Source organism: Littorina saxatilis, linkage group LG5 (genome assembly GCF_037325665.1).
Source record: "Littorina saxatilis isolate snail1 linkage group LG5, US_GU_Lsax_2.0, whole genome shotgun sequence".
Lineage (NCBI taxonomy): Eukaryota > Metazoa > Mollusca > Gastropoda > Littorinimorpha > Littorinidae > Littorina > Littorina saxatilis.
Window position 1 is genome coordinate 22,246,156 of NC_090249.1, and position 26,624 is coordinate 22,272,779.

General features: G+C 39.1%; 2 protein-coding genes across 2 annotated transcripts; both read right to left on the minus strand.

Moving 5' to 3' along the window:
* Positions 1-1,114: 1,114 nt before the first annotated feature.
* On the minus strand, positions 1,115-9,756 carry LOC138966571 (RAB7A-interacting MON1-CCZ1 complex subunit 1-like). Its single transcript, XM_070338849.1, has 7 exons — positions 9,591-9,756; positions 9,085-9,203; positions 7,492-7,585; positions 6,989-7,041; positions 6,582-6,707; positions 4,392-4,500; positions 1,115-4,160 (listed from the first exon to the last, which is right to left on the minus strand). The coding sequence occupies exons 1-7, from the start codon at positions 9,709-9,711 to the stop codon at positions 3,898-3,900; spliced, it is 885 nt and encodes a 294-aa protein (XP_070194950.1). The 5' UTR covers positions 9,712-9,756; the 3' UTR covers positions 1,115-3,897.
* Positions 9,757-10,233: 477 nt separating this feature from the next.
* On the minus strand, positions 10,234-25,463 carry LOC138966574 (protein wntless homolog). The gene is made up of 13 exons (XM_070338853.1): positions 25,277-25,463; positions 24,370-24,663; positions 21,806-21,942; positions 20,617-20,778; positions 19,123-19,259; positions 18,572-18,612; positions 18,194-18,321; positions 17,690-17,787; positions 16,273-16,336; positions 15,850-15,993; positions 15,308-15,461; positions 14,491-14,571; positions 10,234-12,869 (listed from the first exon to the last, which is right to left on the minus strand). Exons 1-13 carry the CDS (start codon positions 25,380-25,382, stop codon positions 12,769-12,771), a joined length of 1,647 nt encoding a protein of 548 aa, XP_070194954.1. The 5' UTR covers positions 25,383-25,463; the 3' UTR covers positions 10,234-12,768.
* Between the last annotated feature and the right edge of the window lie 1,161 nt (positions 25,464-26,624).

Here is a 26,624-nt window from a genome sequence, read left to right on the forward strand (position 1 = left end):
AAATATTGTATTTTCGCCTTACGCGACTTGTTTTTTCTCCTCGGAAAGCCGATCGGGTTTCCTCTGAAATTCGCGGATCCGAGGAGAATTCTCCAGCATGACACACGCGCACACACACACACACACACACACACACACAAAGAGAGAGAGAGAGAGAGAGAGAGAGAGAGAGAGAGAGAGAGAGAGAGAGAGAGAGAGAGAGAGAGAGAGAGAGGGGGGGGAAGACAAGACAAGACAAGACAAGACATATTCTTTATTAACGAGGGTATTGGCATAAGCAAACAGCTGCTTTTTTACATCCAGCCCTCGCCCATGGGAGGGTTTAATCTAATGATTATACGTTTAAAAAATGTTAGAATATGTTAAAGAGAGAGAGAAAGAGAGAGAGAGAGAGAGAGAGAGAGAGAGAGAGAGAGAGAGAGAGAGAGAGAGAGAGAGATACAGAGATACAGAGATAGATACAGAGACTTTTGACTTTTGGATGGTTTATTGTACGTATGGCCATTATAATAATAATAACGGGTATTTATATAGCGCCTTATCCGATGTTCAAAGCGCGTATGCCGTGTGAGATGGAATTTTTTACACAATATATCACGCATTCACATCGGCCAGTAGATCAACAGCCTATAGTCGCTGCATCCACCTTTCACGGCCTATTATTCCAAGTCACACAGGTATTTTGGTGGACATTTTTATCTACGCCTATACAATTTTGCCAGGAAAGACCCTTTTGTCAATCGTGGGATCTTTAACGTGCATACCCCAATGTAGTGTACACGAAGGGACCTCGGTTTATCGTCTCATCCGAAAGACTAGCACTTGAACCCACCACCTAGGTTAGGAAAGGGGGGAGAAAATTGCTAACGCCCTGACCCAGGGTTGAACTCGCAACCTCTCGCTTCCGAGCGCAAGTGCGTTACCACTCGGCAACCCAGACCTTTGGCCCATATACAAACCAGGGAAGAGGGGATGTGGGTTAGGTGAATTTTACACATATATACACGTCTTACACATGTATCCTCACATGTTATATAATAATCGTTTACAATTACAACGGTACCATCTCTAACATTGCAGTGTTTCAACATAGATACAGAGAGAGATACAGAGAGAAAGAGCCGAATTGAACTTTATTTTCCGAATGTGACACGATAAGCATGCAGGCATATGTTTGTTTTTCATCTGGCCCTTGCCCATTGAGCAGTAACTCTGTAGCAAAACACAACACAGTTGTCTTCACAATTGAAATAATGACAAACATGGAAAACCGTTGGTAAGAAAGTTCAATATGGATTATTATTACAAAAGTAATGATATAATATTCAAGCAACGGATGATTCTATATATTATATGAATATTTGATACTGCATTATGTAGGTTATTGTGTTTATAACACAATCACATGTTACAAATATCTGCACCATGGTGGTCTGGGGTAATATTTAAGAACTTTGCAAAAGAAGGACATGAAATGTTCCTTTTAGCAAAGAGAGAGAGAGAGAGAGAGAGAGAGAGAGAGAGAGAGAGAGAGAGAGAGAGAGAGAGAGAGAGAGAGAGAGAGAGAGAGGGAGAGGGAGAGAGAGAGAGAGACAGAGAGAGAGACAGAGAGAGAGACAGAGACAATCAATCAATCAATCAATGAGGCTTATATCGCGCATATTCCGTGGGTACAGTTCTAGGCGCTCTGCAGTGATGCCGTGTGAGATGAAATTTTATACGGCCAGTAGATTGCAGCCATTTCGGCGCATATTTACCTTTCACGGCCTATTATTCCAAGTCACACGGGTATAGGTAGACAATTATTAACTGTGCCTAAGCAATTTTGCCAGGAAAGACCCTTTTGTCAATCGTGGGATCTTTAACGTGCACACCCAATGTAGTGTACACGGGGGGAGGTTCGGACACCGAAGAGAGTCTGCACACAAAGTTGACTCTGTGAAATAAATTTCCGCCGAACCTGGGATCGAACTCACGCTGACAGCGGCCAACTGAATACAAATCCAGCGCGCTACCAACTGAGCTATATCCCCGCCCAGAGACAGAGAGAGACAGAGACACAGAGAGAGAGGTAATTAATGTCACATTCATTGGTCATTTATTCATGTTCAGCAGACTGATACAAAAAATAAATTGTTGTGGTTAACATTAATTCAGCTTGAGTAGGATGTGATAAAAAAAATCCGCCAACTCACAAAACACAACAAAATTTCCCAAATGTTTTGGGTTTTCCAATTACAGGCGACACATGATACTTCACTGGTAATTTTGCAATTAAAGATAAATAACTGACACACATCCATCCCGCTAATGAATACACTGATCATGCGGTGACGCACAGGATCGTTATGTTAAAGATACCCTCTCTCTGATGTTAACCATTGTGAACACCACCACAGATCTGTCCAGGCTTGTACTTGGGACGAGAGCAACCTTCCATTTTGACACATACAATAAATCAACAGCCTGGCTGCATACCTGAGATTTTTCCATGTGCTGAATTTACCCCCAACAATGTCACAGTGCTGTTCTGGTGTGAATGCTTTGTGTACAGACTTTTTAACGTACACAACCACAACTGTGTTTTACAGATTCTAGTGTTTTCTTGCAAATACAATGTCACTAGTTGACTTTAGGACCAGGAAATGCTCATGCAAGCTTACTTTTGGCAGAAACAGACTACAACTTGAGAAAAAGTCTCATGGTATTGGCATTACAAGTGCTGTGTTCACAGACAAATAGACTCTGTTTTTGCAAAGATTACTTGTTATCGTGACTCATGGCATTGCACGATGTCGGGTCGATATCATAGTTTGTGACTAATTGCATGGGCAGACACTTTAGAAAAACCCTCAAAAGAATTTCAGTCATCCCGGGAAGTACGTCTGAGTAATCTGACACAACCTAATTGTTTTTGATTTGTTTGCTTGTTTGTTGTCTTTATTGTAGTTTCTTGTTTTTTAATATCAAAAGAATATGTTAGGAGAATGAATTCGCACGGCACATAATCACACAGATATGTGCTATCACGGATTCAAGGTCTCTATACTCATGGAGCGAGTCATCGACATACATGTAGTTTCTTTACTAATAAATGGTATACACACAAAAATATGAGATAAAATCTCTGGCTGTTTACCCCTTGCTCTGGTGTTCTTGGTCTTTCAATCAGCCCCAGCACATTAAACATACTTTCATTTTGTTTTTCATCGGCACGAGTTTATGTATGTGTCATAAGTTGAAACAGTTTGCATAATTATCTTTCTTGTTCTTGTAAAAAAAAATTTTCTCCATGTACCCCCATGGGGTTTCTAGAATGAATTCTTTGCCTTGCCTTGCCTTACATAAATGACAGCAAGAAAGGAAACAAATAACTAGAGCTGACATGACACTAGAAGTTAAGTTCACACTGCTCAATACATCAAATGAAAGACTGGTCCTTGTCTCTTAAACAGCTTCAAGTAGCGAGCAGGGCATTACAAAATTTTGTTGATATATACTTGGCAACATCTTTGAATGGACATGTATGTAATTTCTCAAATAAAATCCCTTGCAATTATGAAAACCAAAACAAACATTATCCACCCTCTCTCAACATGCACACACACACACACACATTGGACCCTTAATTTGTTCTAAAAGCATCCCCCCCACACACACACACACACACACACATACACACACACACACACACACACACACACACACACACACACACACACACACACACACACACACACACAATCAGTTGTACATTTTTGAATTCAAAATGAAGCAATTACTGTCTTTCATTTCTGCCACGTTCCCCCAGGTTAACCTCAACCCCGAATCACAGAATATTTTCAATTACATCCAAAAACACAGCTGTTCTTCTACTATATGTCTTATTGTTACCTATCAATGACTCTGTAAAAATTTCACAATTTCCTCCGCTCGGCTAGTGTTCCAGTCCTGGCCTTTCAGCGGCCCTTTTACTGCAGACAGGTATCTGTCCAGGTATCGAAGGCCCTGTGTTTTTGCATTGAAAGCATCGCTATCACCTGTACCAGGTGAGCCAGGTGTGTCAGGTGAGAACAGTTTCTTGTCCACGGCCTGCTGGTACCAGTAGCACATCTCTCCAGCGTACATCATGGCAAGGAGATGCGTGTCGCTGTAGACACCTGCAACATGCAGCAATAAACTCAACAGGTGTTCATTTCATGTTCTTTTTGATCTAATACTCTAAGTACACTTGTTTTTTAAAATGTTTCTTGTTGTTTGTTTAAAAAGAAAAATTATTACAATAAATATTCTCTCTCTCTCTCTCTCTCTCTCTCTCTCTCTCTCTCTCTCTCTCTCTCTCTCTCTCTCTCTCTCTCTCTCTCTCTCTCTTCTCTCTCTCTCTCTCTCACCTTGACTGAACAACTGCAAAGTATCATCAGCACTAAGACTGTTGGGAACAGCAGTTGGCTGACGGGTTGACAGCATGTTCCCTAGATGGCCCACGCCCTCCTCTAAACACTGCACAACAATTCTTTCTCACATTATTCTCTTCTTTACAGCTAAACTTTTTTTTTAAACGTCACAATGTATTTCATTCTTCAGTTTTTCAATACAGTGAAACCCCCATTTTAAGACCCCCCAATTTACGACTCCCTCCTTTTTAAGACCTTGTGTTGTAAGACTTTCTGTTCATAACCTCTGTAAATGTACCTCCATTTTAAGACCCGATTTTTTCAGATTTGTTTAGGTCTTAAAAGGGGGGTTCCACTGTATTACAATCACATTCTCTACTTTGTCTAAACCAGTGTCCACAATTAAGCCAAAAGAAGTCCTCAGATAATAACTTTGCTGACATACATACGAGTTCATCACAAAATTTGATTTCTATGTCAGAGACATACAATACTTCAAAATGTCTATAAAAACCAAATATAAACAAAACAAGAAATTCCTCCGAGGTAGGAAAAACACCCCCGTCCTTACCATTCTCACTGCCACCAACTGAGAAGGTTATTTCCCTTTGACCATTAATATGTCCCTCTATAAGTCCTTGTAGAATCTTAATCCACCAATAACTCCCTAACCGTGTGTTTGACTGGTCCCAATTTTTGTAAGTACCGTCTCAGGAATGTATAGAACCTGTTCACCAAGTTTGGTGACGATCGGTCCGTTCATTCTTGAGATCTATATGCGAACACAAACACACAAACAAACAAACACATCGACCGAATCCTATACACACCCCTATACCGGGGGTGTAACAATGTGTAAGTATAAGTACATATTAAAATGTCGACTAACATTATGCATGTGTAAGTTAATATATATGTTCACCCCCCTGCAGAGTTTAGCCTGGGAGAAAAAGGCAATGGGACATTTGTCTCCCTCTACCAAATTCCGATGGGACATAGTCAAAGGCAAGTAGCACTCTGACCAAAGATGCAAAACGGTGCAAAATGGTGCAATATGGTGCCATCTGAGAATTAGCCGCTATATTGTGTTATCTCTTTATGTACGCGTGTGTGTGTGTAATCCGATGTCAAGTGTACATTTGGTGGTGCAGTGGTACGTTATCTCAATGCGCCCTTTGACGCACTGAAGGGAATTGTGATGGGACATTTTCAAATGTAATGCGCCAATGGCGCAGGGCGCACTAGTAAATGAAACCCTGCCCCTGTCAGAGAGAAAGGAAAACAAGTCGCGTAAGGCGAAAATACAATATTTAGTCAAGTAGCTGTCGAACTCACAGAATGAAACTGAACGCAATGCCATTTTTCAGCAAGACCGTATACTCGTAGCATCGTCAGTCCACCGCTCATGGCAAAGGCAGTGAAATTGACAAGAAGAGCGGGGTAGTAGTTGCGCTAAGAAGGATAGCACGCTTTTCTGTACCTCTCTTTGTTTTAACTTTCTGAGCGTGTTTTTAATCCAAACATATCATATCTATATGTTTTTGGAATCAGGAACCGACAAGGAATAAGATGAAAGTGTTTTTAAATTGATTTGGACAATTTAATTTTGATAATAATTTTTATATATTTAATTTTCAGAGCTTGTTTTTAATCCGAATATAACATATTTATATGTTTTTGGAATCAGCAAATGATGGAGAATAAGATAAACGTAAATTTGGATCGTTTTATAAATTTTTATTTTTTTTTACAATTTTCCGATTTTTAATGACCAAAGTCATTAATTAATTTTTAAGCCACCAAGCTGAAATGCAATACCGAAGTCCGGGCTTCGTCGAAGATTACTTGACCAAAATTTCAACCAATTTGGTTGAAAAATGAGGGCGTGACAGTGCCGCCTCAACTTTCACGAAAAGCCGGATATGACGTCATCAAAGACATTTATCAAAAAAATGAAAAAAACGTTCGGGGATTTCATACCCAGGAACTCTCATGTCAAATTTCATAAAGATCGGTCCAGTAGTTTAGTCTGAATCGCTCTACACACACACACAGACACACACACACACGCACACACACACGCACATACACCACGACCCTCGTTTCGATTCCCCCTCGATGTTAAAATATTTAGTCAAAACTTGACTAAATATAAAAAAGGAAGGTTAAAAGATGGAGAGTAGTCACCTGTTTGTACTTTGACGGGTCGCACGGGCGATTGTTCGATTCCAAAGTGTGACAATACATGTAGAGTAGTGCCCCTTTTCTCCAGTGAATGCACTCTACCAATTCTTCTCCCAATGTTTCCAGTACCTGAATAGGAAAAAACAGGTTTGAAGAAAATAAACTTTGAAAAGAACAAGAATCTCTCTCCTTTTATTGAGAAGTCAACCCATCCAACCCAAGACCAGATTGATTTCAAACTCAAATCAATATAGACAAACGCTCTTCCCCCCAAATATAACTTCCACTAATCACAATAATAATAGAGGTTTAGTCAATGGGCAAATATCATGACTAATATGCTCTTTCTATGCCTTAGATTATAAAGAAAACAAAAATACGAAAATAATGGTACATAAAAACAATCTTACTGGTTTATTTTGAAAGCACTCATTTGCAACCTTGCATGTCAGGTCCAGCTGATCTGAAAAATACATAGCATTTATTCAGTATCAATCATAGAGCTCTGACATTGACAATACAATTGCTTCATTCCTCATCCACCTCAATCCTCAAAGTCCCAATTATAAAACAACATACACATAGACAAAGAGAAACAAACTCACAATCACATGCCTATAAAACCAAACATTGTAAAATATCTTTTTTCTAGAAGTTTTGCAAACTAAACAGTATCTTGGCATGGTCAAGTCATACAGCAATATAATCTCTGGAGAAAAAGTCTCTGAAGTACTACTTCTCTGTTGTTTGTAATTGTAGGTTATCTTTTAACCAGTCATTTGCTGGTTCCACGTTTCAGCCAAGGATTAATAAGGCAACAATTGCCATTCAACCAACAACAAAAACATGGCACAAATATTACCAGAACCATACAGCAAATGATGTCAATTAACTTAATCTGAGCATGGATTACCAAATATTGCATTTATCCTGTCCGTGGCATTTTCAGCTGGAAATTCAGCTTCAGCTAAGAGCGTCTCATCCAGATAGGTGTAGTCCAGAACCATCTAAAACAGAGAATGATATGTAGTAATAATATGACTGAAAATCATCTGGTGAAGATAGGTGAATTTCATGGTTTATTCACAATCACAGTCAGCAACTTCACTCAGAGTCACATTCACAATACAGAATGAAAAAACAAAAATGGCTAATTAATGAAAAAATGTAATAATTCAACTTGACATAAAAATTTAAAACAAACACAATTTTGAATGTCGCTAATATACAACATGCAAACCAAACCAAACATACACACACACACACACACACACACACACACACACACACACACACACACACACACACACACACACACACACACACACCAAAACAATTCACACCAAAACAATATATGAAAGTCCATTCAATTCTTTTTATATTTAGTCAAGTTTTGACTAAATATTTTAACATCGAGGGGGAATCGAAACGAGGGTCGTGGTGTATGTGTGTGCGTGCGTGTGTGTGTGTGTGTGTGTAGAGCGATTCAGACTAAACTACTGGACCGATCTTTATGAAATTTGACATGAGAGTTCCTGGGTATGAAATCCCCGAACGTTTTTTTCATTTTTTTGAAAAATGTCTTTGATGACGTCATATCCGGCTTTTCGTGAAAGTTGAGGCGGCACTGTCACGCCCTCATTTTTCAACCAAATTGGTTCAAATTTTGGTCAAGTAATCTTCGACGAAGCCCGGGGTTCGGTATTGCATTTCAGCTTGGTGGCTTAAAAATTAATTAATGACTTTGGTCATTAAAAATCGGAAAATTGTAAAAAAAAATAAAAATTTATAAAACGATCCAAATTTACGTTTATCTTATTCTCCATCATTTGCTGATTCCAAAAACATATAAATATGTTATATTCGGATTAAAAACAAGCTCTGAAAATTAAATATATAAAAATTATTATCAAAATTAAATTGTCCAAATCAATTTAAAAACACTTTCATCTTATTCCTTGTCGGTTCCTGATTCCAAAAACATATAGATATGATATGTTTGGATTAAAAACACGCTCAGAAAGTTAAAACAAAGAGAGGTACAGAAAAGCGTGCTATCCTTCTTAGCGCAACTACTACCCCGCTCTTCTTGTCAATTTCACTGCCTTTGCCATGAGCGGTGGACTGACGATGCTACGAGTATACGGTCTTGCTGAAAAATGGCAGCTACTTGACTAAATATTGTATTTTCGCCTTACGCGACTTGTTTTCTTTGCAATTGCAGTACCAGAAGGATGACTTTTTTTCTGCATAAAATATATCATTATCACTGACTGGTGTCTATATTTTAAAGCGCTTAGTTATATTTCCATATGTTGTCTGGCAATGAAAAACGAAAGCAGTCTTTGCAATGCAGAGCGATACATCTATGAGTATGATAGAATCATAGATCCATAGAAAATATTGTTAGCATTGTTAATTTTGTATAATAAGGATGTAAAACACAACATAAGTGTTTGATTTTCTTCCTTTAGTTAAAGTGTTCAACACAAATATATGTCCTTACGTGTGCTGTATCTTGCAAAACACTCTTCAGAGATGCTGGGGTGAGATCCTGTGCCTGTGATGACTGCTGCAGGCTGCTACATTTCTTCTTGCAGTGCTGTAGAAATTGACTTGTCTCCTCTGTCAAAATCACATGCATACACATTGCATAAGTAGAATCAAATATTGGCCTGCAAAGTTTAAGATCGGATAACAGGTTTCGATCTTTGATTAATATCTAATCCTGTGAAAATTAAAAATTAAAAAAGAAGGAAAGCAAAAAAGCCAAGGAAAGAAAAACCATATGATTTGTTATTCAGAAGTAAATGTTTGAGTTGTGAACACTTTAAAGTCGCTCTGCCCCTGGAATGCATTGTTTCAAACGACATTTGTTTCGGTCTGTATGTTAACATTTATATGTTCAATTTTAATGTGTGAATGTAATCATGCGCCTGTGCTACTGCTGGTAAACTCGATAGTAATGGTGTTTGTACAAAATCACAGTACATGTAGTTGCAAGACACGTACCGGTCGCATCGTGTATGTTCTTGTCGATGTCTTCACTTATTCGCTGCAGATAAGAAGACAGAGGCTGTGAATCTGTCTTGATATCAGAGGGGGTGGTAGAACTTTTTACTTGTTCGGCCATGTTGAAAGTGTCATAGGGTCATTTCCGGTTTCCGGTAGTAGTTGTCTATTTACCCAAACGATTGTAAAAAGTGGATGTATCTAGATTATTTGCTGTTCAAGTGTTGTTGCTGCTCCTTGGATGCTTTGGATTAAAGGAAAGAGAGAGAGAGAGAGAGAGAGAGAGAGGGAGAGAGAGAGAGAGAGAGAGAGAGAGAGAGAGAGAGAGAGACTAGACAGAGACATTCATAAAAAGAGAGAGAGAGAGGAGGAGGAGGAATGTAAAAACACTGACATAAGTGAAAACAGAAAATCAAATAAAGAAACAAACATAACAGCAGGGGAGAAGAAGGTGGAGATGGGAGAAGGTGAATTGTATGGAGGGAAAAAATACTCGTCGGGGACTTTGAAAGATTCACTAAATAAGTAAGGCATGAAGCCTAAACTACGTGATCTATTCACTTTGATCAAGAGGGATGATTATGAGAACAACTCTTATGTCCTACACCTGCACACACACACACACATACACAAAAGTACACCATTTGCAAATAAAAAACATTTTATTTGGTCTATAGACTATATATATAGTGATCAAATGCTGATCTTTTCTACAAAATATCAAAAGCGATCAACCCCTACTTTCCACAAAACAACAGTCACAACCTTTACTTGGAAACAATACAAAACCACTTCACTGGCCTGAGATTCTGCTAAACAATCACAATTACAAAAATATCTAATGGTGCAATTTTACTCCCCTTTCTAAAAGACTATGCATTCAGGCAAAATTAAAGAGAAAATTGACAAAAGAAAAATCATGATCAAAGTCACAAACCATACAAAGACAACCCTGTTTGATTAATTGCTGACAAAAAAATGCCTCAAAAACGCATTTGTATACAAAAAAGGTTGCCAGTACATTCAGCAAAAACTACAATATTAAAAATTAATTAAGTACAGAGAACATACCTGAGAGCCTTCGTATCTAGCTTTCCGATCAACCCTTTATTGAACTAATTTAAAAATCATGATGCTTTAAATTTCATTCCAAAAGACAGTAATAAAAAAAAAGAGGTGCACAAAATGAACAATACATACAAGACAAAAGAAAAAAATATTGCAAGTTATATGGAAATTGCTTTCACTTTCAGTGATTGTGCAAAAAAAAGAAAAAGAAAAAAGTGAGAGTTACTCGTATATTACTCTGTAAAACTGTACATTACAAAACGAAAAGCAAAATATGTAAAATCAAAAGTGGATGAATGATTTTGAATAAAATGATTACACTGGATAAGGTGGAAAAATTAATGGAAAAACTGCAGATTTTTTTCCCCAGACCATAGCTTCTGCCTTTATCATAGTGAGACAATTCAGATCTACTCAAAGGCCAACATCCGCGGAGTGCAGGTTGACAGTTACATGTCTGTTCTGTTGTGTCTGCACTGCACCTGGTGCCAATGACTGCTCAGCGTAGCTCTGTAGCTGGCTATTCTTTAAACTGAGGGCACTAAATGTGTGACTTTAAGAAACAAGAGTCTCAGAAACTACCTTGCAAACTTGATCACAGGTATAAGTGAGGGGAGAGAATCCTATATTATGATCTGTAACTCGTGATAATGCATCTAGTTTCAACTTTTGTTCACCACTACCAAACAAAACTTTTTTTCTTTACAATGCAAGCGTAGAAAAATATCTCATATTTAATTCCAACCATTGCAGAAGTCCAGTTTCCCACCCTGTTTGATTCATGTTTCAGTGAAGTAAAACCAATATAAAATGGCAGTATACACAGCAATAGGGCTATAATAATCACTGCTTTATCGGTGGTATAAATTTATAATCACATGATAAAAAGAATGCTTGAAAAGTGTTGTGTGTAAAATGACACAAACGTTCCTCAATATCCCAAACAAACACACATCAATAGCCTGTAAAGAATTGTCTTCAAGACTTGAAACACTCGTTTGACCTTTGCCTTCAAACACGCCCTGGCAAAGAACTGTGAGGCTTACAAGAGTGATGAAACCAATCATGTGACATGTTAAGTCTCATGCTCTGAACCACTCAAAAATTCTGGCCTGCAGAATAAGTTGTAAATTGAGGAAGCCCTTGAAAGTTGCTCTCTTACAACCACTATGATTTGATGCAAACAACAGACGTTTTAAAGACTCCTGTTCTCCTGCTAAATGACACAGTATTGTCAATCTTGACTGTTTGTATAAATTCAGCAGTGAAATAAAAGTTTATGCAATTAAAAAATACAAGGTAATAAAAAAAAAATGTAGCATTACACAAATTATTCATATCGATATTGTGTTAATAACATGTAATTGCTAGTACTGGAGCGCAATCAGCAAATTACAGTCAATAACTCAAACACGTGTCATAAGGGAGCATCTCCTTACTTTTCTTTTTGCTCACAGGAATGAACACTGGCCCTTGCACCACTGACATATCCTGTCAACAAATTTGCATAATATAATGCAAAAGCTTTTCACAACACAGACATCTAGCTAAAACATTCATTTTAAATCTAGTTCTAAAGACTAAGTGCAGCATGTTCTACAGGTTGTGAGGCAGTCAATGGCCTGTCTGGAAAAGAATACTTTGTGAACATTCCTGAAGAATTCACAAGTACACAGGAGACAAAATTATCCCACAATTCAAACAGCCCTGAAGACAAAAGTCTGCAATTTTCTCAGCATTTTCCAAAGGAGAATCACATCGCCACAAAAACTGCTGAGTTCAAAATCTGTAAGGTTCAGGGTATACCTAGCATACTCCACAAAGTAATCGGCAGCAGTGCATTTCCTTTTTGAGCACCCTTAGTATTGCCATGGAAACTGTGCGGACTCCTGTGCATTTAGACAAAAGCCACATGCCATGGCAACGCCATGCTTTTATAAAGTCTTCTCTTCTCCCACAAAATAGTCTGCAGACTGCAGAAAGTATGAATGTATGATATTCTCCGCTCAAGAGGCCATCCACTGATCCAGAATTTCTTTCCATGCAACACTGTAAAGTTGTGGAAAAGTTGTGAAACTTTCTTCAAGATTTTCTCTGTGCAGCAAGCAACTCAGTCGATGGTTGTCTTGGAGATCATAGCGCTGAGAGCGGATGCCTCGCTAGGCACCTGAGTCAACTGTACCTCCTCTTCCCGAGTACCATCTAGACTCTCTGCAACACACATCATATTGAATAAGAATAACATTAAACCATCAAAAAACAGAAAACTGTATTACAACATTTTTACATTCTGGGTTGCTTTGGTACTGAATTTGATGAAAATGTACAAGAAAATAATATTGCTCTTGAATTGTTTGGACAAAGAGGACTGGGTGGCCGAGTGATAACGCACTTGCGCTCGGAAGCGAGAGGTTGCGAGTCCGACCCTGGGTCAGGGCGTTAGCAATTTTCTCCCCCCTTTCCTAACCTAGGTGGTGGGTTCAAGTGCTAGTCTTTCGGATGAGACGAAAAACCGAGGTCCCTTCGTGTACACTACATTGGGGTGTGCACGTTAAAGATCCCACGATTGACAAAAGGGTCTTTCCTGGCAAAATTGTATAGGCATAGATAAAAATGTCCACCAAAATACCCGTGTGACTTGGAATACTAGGCCGTGAAAAGTAGGATATGCGCCAAAATGGCTGCGATCTGCTGGCCAATGTGAATGCGTGATGTATTGTGTAAAAAAAATTCCATCTCACACGGCATAAATAAATCCCTGCGCCTTGAATATGTACGCGATATAAATTGCATAAAAAAAATAAAAAATAAAAAATAAATAAAAATAAATCCCTGCGCTTAGAACTGTACCCACGGAATACGCGCGATATAAGCCTCATATTGATTGATTGATTGAAACAAGAAGGGCAAAGCCCATACGACTCACATGCTTTACACATTTTTCCTACCAAAATACATGTGACCTTGACCCAAGGTCAAGGTCATCCAAGGTCATGCAACACAAAGCTGTTAATTCAAGACATAGGAAGTACAATGGTGCTTATTGGCTCTTTCTACCATGAGATATGGTCACTTTTAGTGGTTCACTACCTTATTTTGGTCACATTTCATAAGGGTCAAAGTGACCTTGACCTTGATCATATGTGACCAAATGTGTCTCATGATGAAAGCATAACATGTGCCCCACATAATTTTTAAGTTTGAAACAGTTATCTTCCATAGTTCAGGGTCAAGGTCACTTCAAAATATGTATACAATCCAACTTTGAAGAGCTCCTGTGACCTTGACCTTGAAGCAAGGTAAACCAAACTGGTATCAAAAGATGGGGCTTACTTTGCCCTATATATCACATATAGGTGAGGTATTAAATCTCAAAAACTTCAGAGAAAATGTGAAAAATGTGAAAAATAGCTGTTTTTTAGGCAACATTTATGGCCCCTGCGACCTTGACCTTGAAGCAAGGTCAAGATGCTATGTATGTTTTTTGGGGCCTTGTCATCATACACCATCTTGCCAAATTTGGTACTGATAGACTGAATAGTGTCCAAGAAATATTCAACGTTAAAGTTTTCCGGACGTCCGGACGGACGGACGGACGACTCGGGTGAGTACATAGACTCACTTTTGCTTCGCATGTGAGTCAAAAAGCATACATTTACACACACTACACACAAAACCAACAACTAAAGACAGGGACCAACAACACATACTAACAAATAAATGTTCAGAAGGGAATGGAAACTAGCTGGTTTACCAATAGCAGTTAGCACAGAAATACAAGCAAAAGTTACGTATGGAGACTGAAAAAGATTTTGTCTGAACAAAGACTTACCTGCGGTAGCTGTGACCTTGTGTGATGGAGCGTACAGAGACAAGAGGGCAATAGTGTACATGTTCCACATTCCGTACACACCTGTAACATCAAAAATAGGTCAATAGCAATCACACACTAGTTAATCTGCTCTCCCCTGACCAATGTGTAAAGTGAGGGTAGCAATTACTGTGTGAGTCCTACTCAACTGCAAAATCTAGTAACTTACATTTTTGAAATGTTATTTTACCAATCACTACTATCAATAATGTTGCTAGTTCACATGAGGAAATGAAAAGTAATGTCAAGCCTACTTCTACCAAGCTGAAACTTCTTATCTAATGTGAGATAAAACTTCACTGGTGTGAAAAAAGCACTGGATCCACAATGTTAACTTTGTGTTAAAATTCAAGAGTATCCTTATTGAAGTGGTGACAGAATCACAATTCCAAATTTAGTAACATTGCTACTTCTTCAATAAACCTAAACTTGCTTTTCCACACAATAAATAAATAAATAAACTGAACACACAAGAGACAGACACAAACACACACACTAACAGTAACACTGTTGTTCCCATGCATCAGTCTTCACTCACTGACGCATACTTTTTTGATCTGAGGCACTGTTCTGTACCCTGGCAGGTCGACCTTCCGATAATTTAGACATAAAGAAGGTCTTCTGACTGTACTTTTTGTTGCAGGCAGTACATTTGGACCTATACATATTTTTAGTCTAGATCCAACTGACCTATTGTCTAGCAGGAACACTGCAAAAACATGGACACAGACACACACACACATCATTTTACACACACAGAATACAGCTTTACACTGACCAGTGAGGAAAGCGCTGCTGTACTCCAGAGAGGTGCCGTCCTCGTCCCACTTCCACGTCCCCTCGCTGACATGGCTGATGATGAAGAAGATGACGGTCAGAGCGGCACACAGCAGTGTGGTCATCATCAGGAACTTGAAGCGGAAGATCAAACCCTGCAGCACACAACAGTTTCCACTCAAAAAGATATAGCGATGTTTCACCCTCAAGTTCTGAAGGGTTGATGGGACTTTGAGTATAAAATGGAATGTTTCAGGACAAAAACCAATCCTCCCGCGAGCTCTTTAATTTAAAACTTTCTTTTTAAAATTCTCCCACATAGAAATGCAAAGCACAATTTGCATGACCATCTAGCATTTGACCATCGACTCTCAGTTGAAATGTGTGTGTTTGTCTGTGTGTGTGTGTGTGTGGTAGGGGGGAGGTTGCATGATGTCTGTACAATGTGTCTATACGCTAAAATGTGCTGCTTTGAGAAAGAAAGTAAACACCTAACAGTAACAAGCACAGCTCAATTCAACAAGCATATGTGGGTTCACTCACAGAGTAGAACTTTCGGCGGACGCTGCTCATCTGCGCCAGGGAAGTTGACTTAGCGCTGATGTTGCGGAAGACACGGAAAATCATGTAGCTCAGGAAGAAGAAGTAGACACAAGCAACAATGCCAGCGATGATGATGAAGCCTAGCTAGTGTTGGGTTAAGGAGAAAAGGCGTGAGAAGATTTCACTGTGATGGTACCATGACTACAGCCGCAATATGAACTGAAGATATTTATATTTCTAAAACTTCTTTGCATAAATCAAGACATAGAACTGATGCAGCACATGTCAGATGTAGACGTCAAGCATATGTCAGAGATAGTCAAAACAGCAACATACAGACACACACACACCCAAAAACTGTCGCACAGGCAAGGCAGAGTAGTAATGAGTAACAGATTTCTGTACACTTTAAAATAAGGATACAGCCAGTTTTGTTCCCACAGAAGAAGCCCAGATGCTGAAGAAGGGATTCGACAGCTGCACACCTCTGCACGAATAAATACATTTCAGTAAGAATAAGATAATGAATCAAAGGTAGATACATGCTGGTTTGAACACGCTATCATGTAATAATTTGAAAAGACCTGAACTTACATGCTGACTTTGGAACAAAAGAGTTAAGGAATTCAAGGGTCTTTGAGTCACAGTGACTTGAAAGGCAATGGCATCAACACACACACACACGCATGCACACACGAACACGCCTCTGCACTTAAACAAATCACCATAAACACAACCACCTACAAACAAGAAGGGCAAAGCCCATACGACTCACATGCTTTACACATTTTTCCTTCCAAAATACATGTGACCTTGACCCAAGGTCAAGGTCATCCAAGGTCATGCAACACAAAGCTGTTAATTCAAGACATAGGAAGTACAATGGTGCTTATTGGCTCTTTCTACCATGAGATATGGTCACTTTTAGTGGTTCACTACCTTATTTTGGTCACATTTCATAAGGGTCAAAGTGACCTTGACCTTGATCATATGTGACCAAATGTGTCTCATGATGAAAGCATAACATGTGCCCCACATAATTTTTAAGTTTGAAACAGTTATCTTCCATAGTTCAGGGTCAAGGTCACTTCAAAATATGTATACAATCCAACTTTGAAGAGCTCCTGTGACCTTGACCTTGAAGCAAGGTAAACCAAACTGGTATCAAAAGATGGGGCTTACTTTGCCCTATATATCATATATAGGTGAGGTATTCAATCTCAAAAACTTCAGAGAAAATGGGAAAAATGGGAAAAATAGCTGTTTTTTAGACAACATTTATGGCCCCTGCGACCTTGACCTTGAAGCAAGGTCAAGATGCTACGTATGTTTTTTGGGGCCTTGTCATCATACACCATCTTGCCAAATTTGGTACTGATAGACTGAATAGTGTCCAAGAAATATCCAACGTTAAAGTTTTCCGGACGGACGGACGGACGGACGTCCGGACGGACGGACGGACGGACGGACGGACGACTCGGGTGAGTACATAGACTCACTTTTGCTTCGCATGTGAGTCAAAAAGAACTGTGACTCTATTATATATATCTACAACTTTTAAAGGATGTTGCTTGTGCTACACAAAAGGACACCATCTACCTCATAATCACAAAAGAGTGGCAATGGGCAAACAGCATTTTTTTTTTAAAGTTACCTCCCCCTAGACAGGGTAAGTGTAGTTTCAGCATCTTAGCACTTGGACTGAAGTCAATGCTTATATATATATGTGAGTTAGACTAGAGTAAGAATATGTAATTTAATCACAAAAGTGTGCTTCATACGTAAGAGAGCAGGACGAGAAGAAGAAAAACATCAAACGTCCATAAAAGACAGGCCTTACCTCTCAGACATATCAAAGATGAAGAGAGCCAGGCAGCCAATAATGACAGCAGTCAGATGTTTCCAGTACGCAGACAGCTTGTTCCTTTCGACCTGGTCCTGAAACAAGCCAGTTTTTGACAATGAAACATACAGTAATTATGTTCAGGTGTCCAGCAAATCATGGATTCATATTGTCTTTAAAACAAACTAACAAACTAAAGAACCAAACATCAAGTGGTACTGACTAGACTGTCAGTATATGGGTGAACAATCCCATGAATCTAAAATGAGTCCAAGTGTGTTGCCTTTAAAACTACATTTTAAGTGCCCTTTTGCATTTTAGTTTTTACACAATCAGTATTATACAGCAATCCTGAAATAGGCCCGCATGACAGGAACCTTGACAAATCATGAATGCTAAGATAATTTCAAGTTCCTGTGTGCATGTTTTAATCTTTAGCCTGTTTGTAACAAAATCTTGACCCTACAAGTTGCTGTCTGTGCATAGTCAGCCAAAGCATACCATCATGTGTTCTCCGGTGAAAATGAGCCAGAAGGACATGAGCATTGCGTAGAAAGCTCCCTCACGAATGTCGTTGACTAGCAGCATTGCAGGGAAGTCAGTCCACAATGTGAACCATTCCAACGGGACTGAAAATTAGTACCGGCGATCAGATCAGATGTTTTATGTTGCTTTTATTTTCTCTGTAAAGACATAAGAACTAAGAGTACACATGAATACACATGTTAACAGTAGGCTTCATCATCCTCAGAACAACTGATGATACCACTAAACTTGTAAAACACACACAATCTTACACAGACATAGAGAAGCTGACAACCACAGACACACAAACTCACACATGCACAGCATACACACACAAATTAACTACAAACTCACAGTTCATGATGGACAGGATAACCCCCAAGGAAAACAGTGTTCTGAAACATCACCACATAACAGGCTGTTAACTGATTCAAACAGAAAATTGATTGTAACTGTGTTCTCTGCCAGATTAAAAAAAAGAAAAAAACACAACAACAAACTTATTTCAAATTGCATGCACCGTTTCAAGTTCTCACTCCTCTGAATTATAAATATATATCTGTTTCCAAAGACTTGGTCGTCAATCCTACAGAAACATACCTGTTTGTTCAGATTCATTACAGGCTGCTGAAAACTACCTGAACAAAAATGTCAAGACTCCAATCCAAAACCGTTACGCAACCAACCAGGGACACCATAGAACATGAAGGGTCCTCAGTAGCAATTTTTTTGCCCTACACTATATAAACAAAAATCCATAACAGATCGTTGCTAACATGACAAACTAAAACATCCAAAAACATGATGGCTAACATATCTCCATTTAATAAACACAATAAACAACATTCACAATCACAGGTGACTTATCGTTTTTTGGATTCTATACTTTATGAAAAGAGCTCAACCTCTCCAGAAGATTTGCAGGTCGACTGAGTTGCAGAATTCTGTGCCAGAACCAGACCAGTGCAGACAGAGTCAGGGGAAATAACACTGTCTTCAGCGAGAACCACACCTTGGTAAAGCCTCCATTTTGGAAAATGGTCTGCACAGGAACAATTCCCCCAAAATACATTATCAAACAATCAGAGACGGAGACTGAGAGAGGGTTTAAATCAAGACCCCCTTCACTCTAAGAGTTAAACAACACTCACAAAGATTGGCTGAAACACAGTAATAGTTCCACCAATAACAAATGTTAAAACTAAAGCTGAACTAAAGAAAAAAGAAAAGATGGGAAGGAGGTAGAATTTGAAAGGAGGAGACCTGGAAATGACAGCCCACTTCGTCAACATCACGGGCCAAAGAATCGAAGAAAGATGTATGAAAACAACATGAGATGAAATGAGATTAGAGTAAAATCAACAAGTGTCAAGTATAAGAAAAAAGATTTAAAAAAATCAAAAAATCGTTAAACACTCTTCAGGCTCGTATCATGAAAATGAATTGCAACAACAAAAAAGAAAAAAGATTGAGAGTATGCCTGAAGAATGTTTGACGATTTTTTGCTCTCTATTTTCTATTTTTTTATTATACATGTTGATTTTCCACATTTGAAACAAGAAGGGCAAAGCCCATACGACTCACATGCTTTACACATTTTTCCTACCAAAATACATGTGACCTTGACCCAAGGTCAAGGTCATCCAAGGTCATGCAACACAAAGCTGTTAATTCAAGACATAGGAAGTACAATGGTGCTTATTGGCTCTTTCTACCATGAGATATGGTCACTTTTAGTGGTTCACTACCTTATTTTGGTCACATTTCATAAGGGTCAAAGTGACCTTGACCTTGATCATATGTGACCAAATGTGTCTCATGATGAAAGCATAACATGTGCCCCACATAATTTTTAAGTTTGAAACAGTTATCTTCCATAGTTCAGGGTCAAGGTCACTTCAAAATATGTATACAATCCAACTTTGAAGAGCTCCTGTGACCTTGACCTTGAAGCAAGGTAAACCAAACTGGTATCAAAAGATGGGGCTTACTTTGCCCTATATATCATATATAGGTGAGGTATTGAATCTCAAAAACTTCAGAGAAAATGGGGAAAATGTGAAAAATAGCTGTTTTTTAGGCAACATTTATGGCCCCTGCGACCTTGACCTTGAAGGAAGGTCAAGATGCTATGTATGTTTTTTGGGGCCTGGTCATCATACACCATCTTGCCAAATTTGGTACTGATAGACTGAATAGTGTCCAAGAAATATCCAACGTTAAAGTTTTCCGGACGGACGGACGGACGGACGACTCGGGTGAGTACATAGACTCACTTTTGCTTCGCATGTGAGTCAAAAACCCAAGCAATGCATAATAATTGTGCACATTTCATAAAAAGAATGATCTTTTGATCTTTGAAAATGCTGGTTATCTGCCTTCTCATGCAGGATTCTTACAATGAACTGCATATCCTGGATTTTGCCGATATCATGGTTGACTTTCAGTTTGGCAATGACAGGAATGCGAATATTGATGAGATAGTGGTTATAAAAGACGCTGCCAAGTTCAAAGAAAGGCAGCAAATCACAGTTGTAATAACCGCCAGCAGGGTCTTTCTTCTGCAAATAGAAAAATCAATCTGTAAACAAAAAACCTTTACGAGAACCCCCAATTTATGACTATTTGTTTCTTCTTCTTCTTCTGCGTTCGTGGGCTGAAACTCCCACGTACACTCGTGTTTTTTGCACGAGTGGAATTTTATGTGTATGACCGTTTTTTACCCCGCCATTTAGGCAGCCATACGCCGTTTTCGGAGGAAGCATGCTGGGTATTTTCGTGTTTCTATAACCCACCGAACTCTGACATGGATTACAGGATCTTTTTCATGCGCACTTGGTCTTGTGCTTGTGTGTGCACACGGGGGTGTTCGGACACCGAGGAGAGTCTGCACACAAAGTTGACTCTGAGAAATAAATCTCTCGCCGAACGTGGGGACGAACTCACGCTGACAGCGGCCAACTGGATACAAATCCAGCGCGCTACCGACTGAGCTACATCCCCGCCCACTATTTGTTTCAATATGTTCTGTTTGTAAAAGCGGGACTACTGTGTCACTCACATGTTCATAAGCAGACATCAGAATAAAAAAATCGGCAAAAATTAGAAAATAGGATTCGATCACCAAATCTTATTTATACACAAAATGTTTAAGTTTAACCCTGAGATAAGAGAAAGAAAAATGTTTTACACATGGAGATTGTTGCTTACAGCTTCAAAAACAATTTAAATTGCTGATTTTCCACATCAGACTTGAACACCTAGAGCGGTTCAAAAAGGAGGAATTCCCCCAAAAGAAGGAATATTCTCATTTCTAATAAGATAAGGACACTTAATATTATTATAAGTATTATATATATAATACAAGCTATTAACTATCATTATCAAACTGTCTTTAAGATTCTAGTACTTGTCTTACCATTTGTAATCATTGATTAACTACAGGTATGCATCATAGCTGGGCAGTTACTTCTTAGCAAGCTATTTCTTGACAAGTTGATAGGAAATAGTACAGTTAGTGATTTACGCAAGTGTACCGACAATAACAAACACTGAGGATGAGAAAAGTATAGCCAAAAAAACCTTTACCTCAGCCTCAGTAATTTTACAGTCCAAAGAACGTTCCACCTTGGCAGCAGCATACTCCTTCCACTGTGTGTGATTGTCTTGACTGTTCCTCACAAACAGGGTGGTATCCAGCACAATCGTAGGCAGCCTGTCTTTTGCTGTATGGCAAACATAACAGGGCAGTTGACCAGCAAAGCTTAAATTCAAAATATGGCACTAATACTGTGACCCCCCCCCCCCCCCCCCCACATTCTCAAACCGCAATTTAAAATAAGTTTCCCGTGTTTTTCCCAGGTCTCTGGCCATTGGTCTTCGGAGATTAGGAAAATCTCCAACCTCGGCCCTCCAGGTGCGGCCGAGATTCAAACCCTGCACCTTCCGCACACGAGGCCTGAATGTCCTATAAATCTCTAAACTAGGCTTATGTGTATAGAGAATACTACATGGCTTGCTGTGTCGTACCAGATTTACACGAGTTGTTTTTTTAAATATTGAACTGCGAGCGAAAGCGAGCTGTTCACTATTTGAAAAAGCAACGAGTGTAAATCTGGTACGGAACAGCAAGCCATGTAGTATTCTGTTTATCCTACATACTGTACTTACGTGTATTTTACTGAAAATGTCCTGCATTCGAGGCAGCTAAATTGAAGACGCTTGTTTTAGAACCTCGATCTCTTCTAAAGCCTCGTGCAATCTATTACGTCAAAGCAAAAAAACGTCACTCTGAAAGTGTGGCGTGACGTGTTAGTTCTAAAGATTCATTGAGGGTAATTAGCGAGCGCAATTTGTGTTTCTATAATGACGTTTGTCTCGGTGACTTTGGCATCATAAGCAGTGGAAAAACAGGTCCCTGCCAGACTTGCTTGACATGACCTCATTTACATGATATACACACGTGTGATTTGAACGATTATTATCTCACGGGTGTCTCTCTCACGTATGTAGGATAAATATATATATTATACGTGTATGCTCCAGGACTTTTGACAATTTTAGCAAGAACAACAACAAGACTTACAGAGAGTGTTCTTGTCTACTTTATACGTAGTTTATAATTTTATTGGACTATACTAAAAATTCCTGCCATGGTTAACTGTTAAGTTACTTATACTAATACAGGGGTGTCGTTTGGGTCGGCCCTTCGGCCAATCGCCGATTTTTTTTTACTTTGGCCGAAACTTTCATGTCCCTATCGGCCAAATGTCCGAAGAGTATTCGCCTATATCGGCCAAAGTTTGTCCAGTTTTTTGTATTGGTCAGGCTTTGATTGCTAAAACTGCTGCCGATGTACTTAGTCAACTCACTGACGTTTATTTCCTTCGCGAATACCAAAAACGAAACATCAATGTTTTAAACGGAAGCCAGTGCCCAAAAATATAGATGCCAGAGTGGTTTCCCACACTCTCAGCGTTTGCGTTTGCCGGTCCGCGATAGTTTATCAATCAGGCAGTGCTTTCGATTTGTATTTGAACATCATGTCGCAACCAAAAAAGAAAATAAACTAAATTGGCCAAGGTTTGCTACCCTTCGCCAAGGTAAGTGATTCCGGACAAAATGACAGGAACACCGCGAATGTGGACAGTGTCAGTGTGAGTGGTAGTAGTGTTGTCGAGTCGATCGAAGCAGACGACATAGCAGACGATAGTCACCGCGAATCGAAATCTGCTGAGCCAGAGAATGAAAAGCGTCCTCCAAATCGTGGTTTCCGAACAAAATGGCTCACCCTACACGGTTTTTCATTGGTGTTTTACCAGTCATGTTTCCCAAGGCTTGTCAAGATTAGCACAAGATTGGAAGAGTTTTACTTTCAAGAAATTAAAGTTAAAGGTTTGAAAAAGTTTCAGAGAACTGGTGTCTGATGTAGTTAAATCAGCAAATCTGATTGTTTCAGTTGCAGTAAGCAACATATAATCCAGGGGCGGATTAGGGGGGTTGTTACGGGAATTCCGGAACCCCCCCCCCCCCCCCCCCCAAAAAAAAATTCTGTCTGTGATTTTTTTAAACATTTTTTTCTGTCTGTAAAGCCGGGGGAAGAGTTAATTGTCTAATTGTCACAGTATGCGACATATCTTCCTTCTAACCATACTATATGATGTCGGGAGCAGATATCAGCATAGACCTATATTAGACCAGTGAAGATAAATTGCCATTATGTAAATTTTAATACTAACGTTAAAAGAAATAATGAGTGGCTGCTGACACCAGTTGATCATGTTTAAAATCAAGGATAAGCCACAAATTGTTTATAACATAGCTAAAATTCTTCTGATTCAGGGGGGCTTTGCTCCGGCTCCCCAGACCCCCAACGGGACCCTGGACCCCAGGTTGTACCCCCCCCCCCCCCCCCCACTCTGGCTTAACTGTTCCGCCCCTGTAATCTGTGTTCCTAAGATAATGATTGTATGTATTGGTGTTCCCCTCTTGAGTCTTGTGCTTCAATGTTGCGGTGACTTTGTATGAGCCAAAATAATGGCGGAAAATTTTCCAAGATGTCCTAAAGTTTTCTGACAGTTTCGGCCAAACGTCCCAACATGAAAATGTCTAGCAACACCCCTGTAATATCAAAAACAGTAATGACCACTTACGTAGCTCATTTCTGGGGTCGTATTCCACCTTGATGTCAATGACAGTGTTCATTGTCTGAAACCAGGGAGTCATCTCCAACTGCCGATTGTTCCGCGGAAGTGGCAGCCACTGGCTGAAGACTATCTGATTTGCTTCAATCTTATTTTCATCAATCTCTTTATCATCCAGCCTTTGCACAGAGTTGCATGCGTCCGTGTCTCGAGGAATGAAGGCCCTCTTCTTCTGTTCCATATTCCCCGTTTCATCCACACACAGGATTGGTGTAGATATTATGGTACTGTAAGGGGCAGGAGCTGGAAAAAGAACAGATATAATAGCAGTCAAGATACCATTAACTGGCCAAGCTATTCCTTGGAGAAAATTGGCAAGGACATGCAGTAAGTTCTCAACATATATATATAAATATATATATATATATATATATATCTGCAAGTACAAAGTATCAAATTACCAAACAAAGGACTCGCACCTGCTTCCAAGAGTTACCCCCCCCCCCCTTTTTTTCTACAAACTAAATGTTACAATTCAAGGCTGCAAATACTGGACAAATTTGAACTCTTCTTGATTATTATATAAGAACTTTAAGAACTCAAAACTGGTCAGCAGAGATCAGCAAAAAGTTAACTCCAACTATTACTACGGAACTATACAGTATTCGTCATCACTAAAAGTACTAAAACGTGACTTGCAGCTCAACTCTTTTTGTCAAACGTATGGTTAGTTAATATTATGCTTTACCAACAAGGCATGAAGATGATTTACTCAAAAGAATAAATCAACATCGCTACGTTGATGACATTCTTGTAGAGAAGACAGTCTTGTTTTTATTTTTATTGAGAAATTCATGAACTCATTGTCATTTCTTTCGGTACCCATCCCTTCGTGGACATACCCCGCTGAACTTACCAATCAAGCCACCGATTAAAAAGAAGCCGATCAGTCCAAGAAACAGTGTCAAAAACAGTATTGTCAGCTTCTTTGTACTCAGAGTTTCAAGCACAACACCTGCCATTTTCTGTTTTGAAATTGAAAGTTTTCTCCTTCTTTCAAGACGCAGCTCTTCTGCTATAAAATCAGACTAAGCACCAACGCCATCTAGTAGAATGTTTGCAACCGGCAGTAAAAGTTTTTCTTGAGTCGTTATGTTGTGATTTAGGAACTAATACGTTATAAACACTCTTTAAAAACGCTTGTTCCATATTTTGACTTAAAATGTAATGCCTGTAAGTGAAAATGAATGAATTTTCACGACAATATTTTTATAAACCGAGTGGGAGCAGGGGAGGTCACTGCGTCATCGGAAGCAGACGACAAAACTAAGTTTATTCGGCCATCGTCGCCCTTCAGATTCAGTAAAATTAGCCTAAAATTAATTATGGCTCTGCGAAAAGAAAATGACACTGAAGACATACAAGAAGAAACTACTGCTGCAAGCCTGAGTGAACAAGCTCAACAGATCGTTAATGGTTTGAACGACAAACGCAAACAAGACACTGAGATGCTTGCAGAACTGAAATCAACCTTGTTTTCCCAGGTGAAATGATCGGAGGCTGAGGTGGGGGTGGAGATGAAACAGAACAGAAACAAATCAAGTAACTGAAAATAAACAAGTCGCGTAAGGCGAAAATACAATATTTAGTCAAGTAGCTGTCGAACTCACAGAATGAAACTGAACGCAACGCAACGCAGCAAGACCGTATACTCGTAGCATCGTCACTCCACCGCCCGTGGCAAAGGCAGTGCCCGTGGAATTGACAAGAAGAGCGGGGTATTCGTTGCGCTAAGAAGGATAGCACGCTTTTCTGTACCTCTCTTCGTTTTAACTTTCTGAGCGTGTTTTTAATCCAAACATATCATATCTATATATTTTTGGAATCAGGAACCGACAAGGAATAAGATGAAAGTGTTTTTGAATTGATTTCGAAAAAAAAATTTTGATAATAATTTTTATATATTTAATTTTCAGAGCTTGTTTTTAATCCGAATATAACATATTTATATGTTTTTGGAATCAGCAAATGATGGAGAATAAGATAAACGTAAATGTGGATCGTTTTATAAATTTTTATTTTTTTTTACAATTTTCAGATTTTTAATGACCAAAGTCATTAATTAATTTTTAAGCCACCAAGCTGAAATGCAATACCGAAGTCCGGGCTTCGTCGAAGATTACTTGACCAAAATTTCAACCAATTTGGTTGAAAAATGAGGGCGTGACAGTGCCGCCTCAACTTTCACGAAAAGCCGGATATGA

Excerpts from the sequence above, each read along its gene's own strand:
- LOC138966571 (XM_070338849.1), bottom strand. The coding sequence starts at position 9,711 with ATGGCCGAACAAGTAAAAAGTTCTACCACCCCCTCTGATATCAAGACA. Across the intron at positions 9,204-9,590 it reads GAACATACACGATGCGACCG|AGGAGACAAGTCAATTTCTA; the intron begins GTACGTGTCTTG and ends TGATTTTGACAG. Across the intron at positions 7,042-7,491 it reads CAGGATAAATGCAATATTTG|ATCAGCTGGACCTGACATGC; the intron begins GTAATCCATGCT and ends TGTATTTTTCAG.
- LOC138966574 (XM_070338853.1), bottom strand. The coding sequence starts at position 25,382 with ATGGCAGGTGTTGTGCTTGAAACTCTGAGTACAAAGAAGCTGACAATA. Across the intron at positions 15,994-16,272 it reads CTGTGGGAACAAAACTGGCT|CTAGGCTTCATCATCATCGC; the intron begins GTATCCTTATTT and ends ACCCAACACTAG. Across the intron at positions 14,572-15,307 it reads CAGCAGCGCTTTCCTCACTG|GTGTGTACGGAATGTGGAAC; the intron begins GTCAGTGTAAAG and ends TTGATGTTACAG.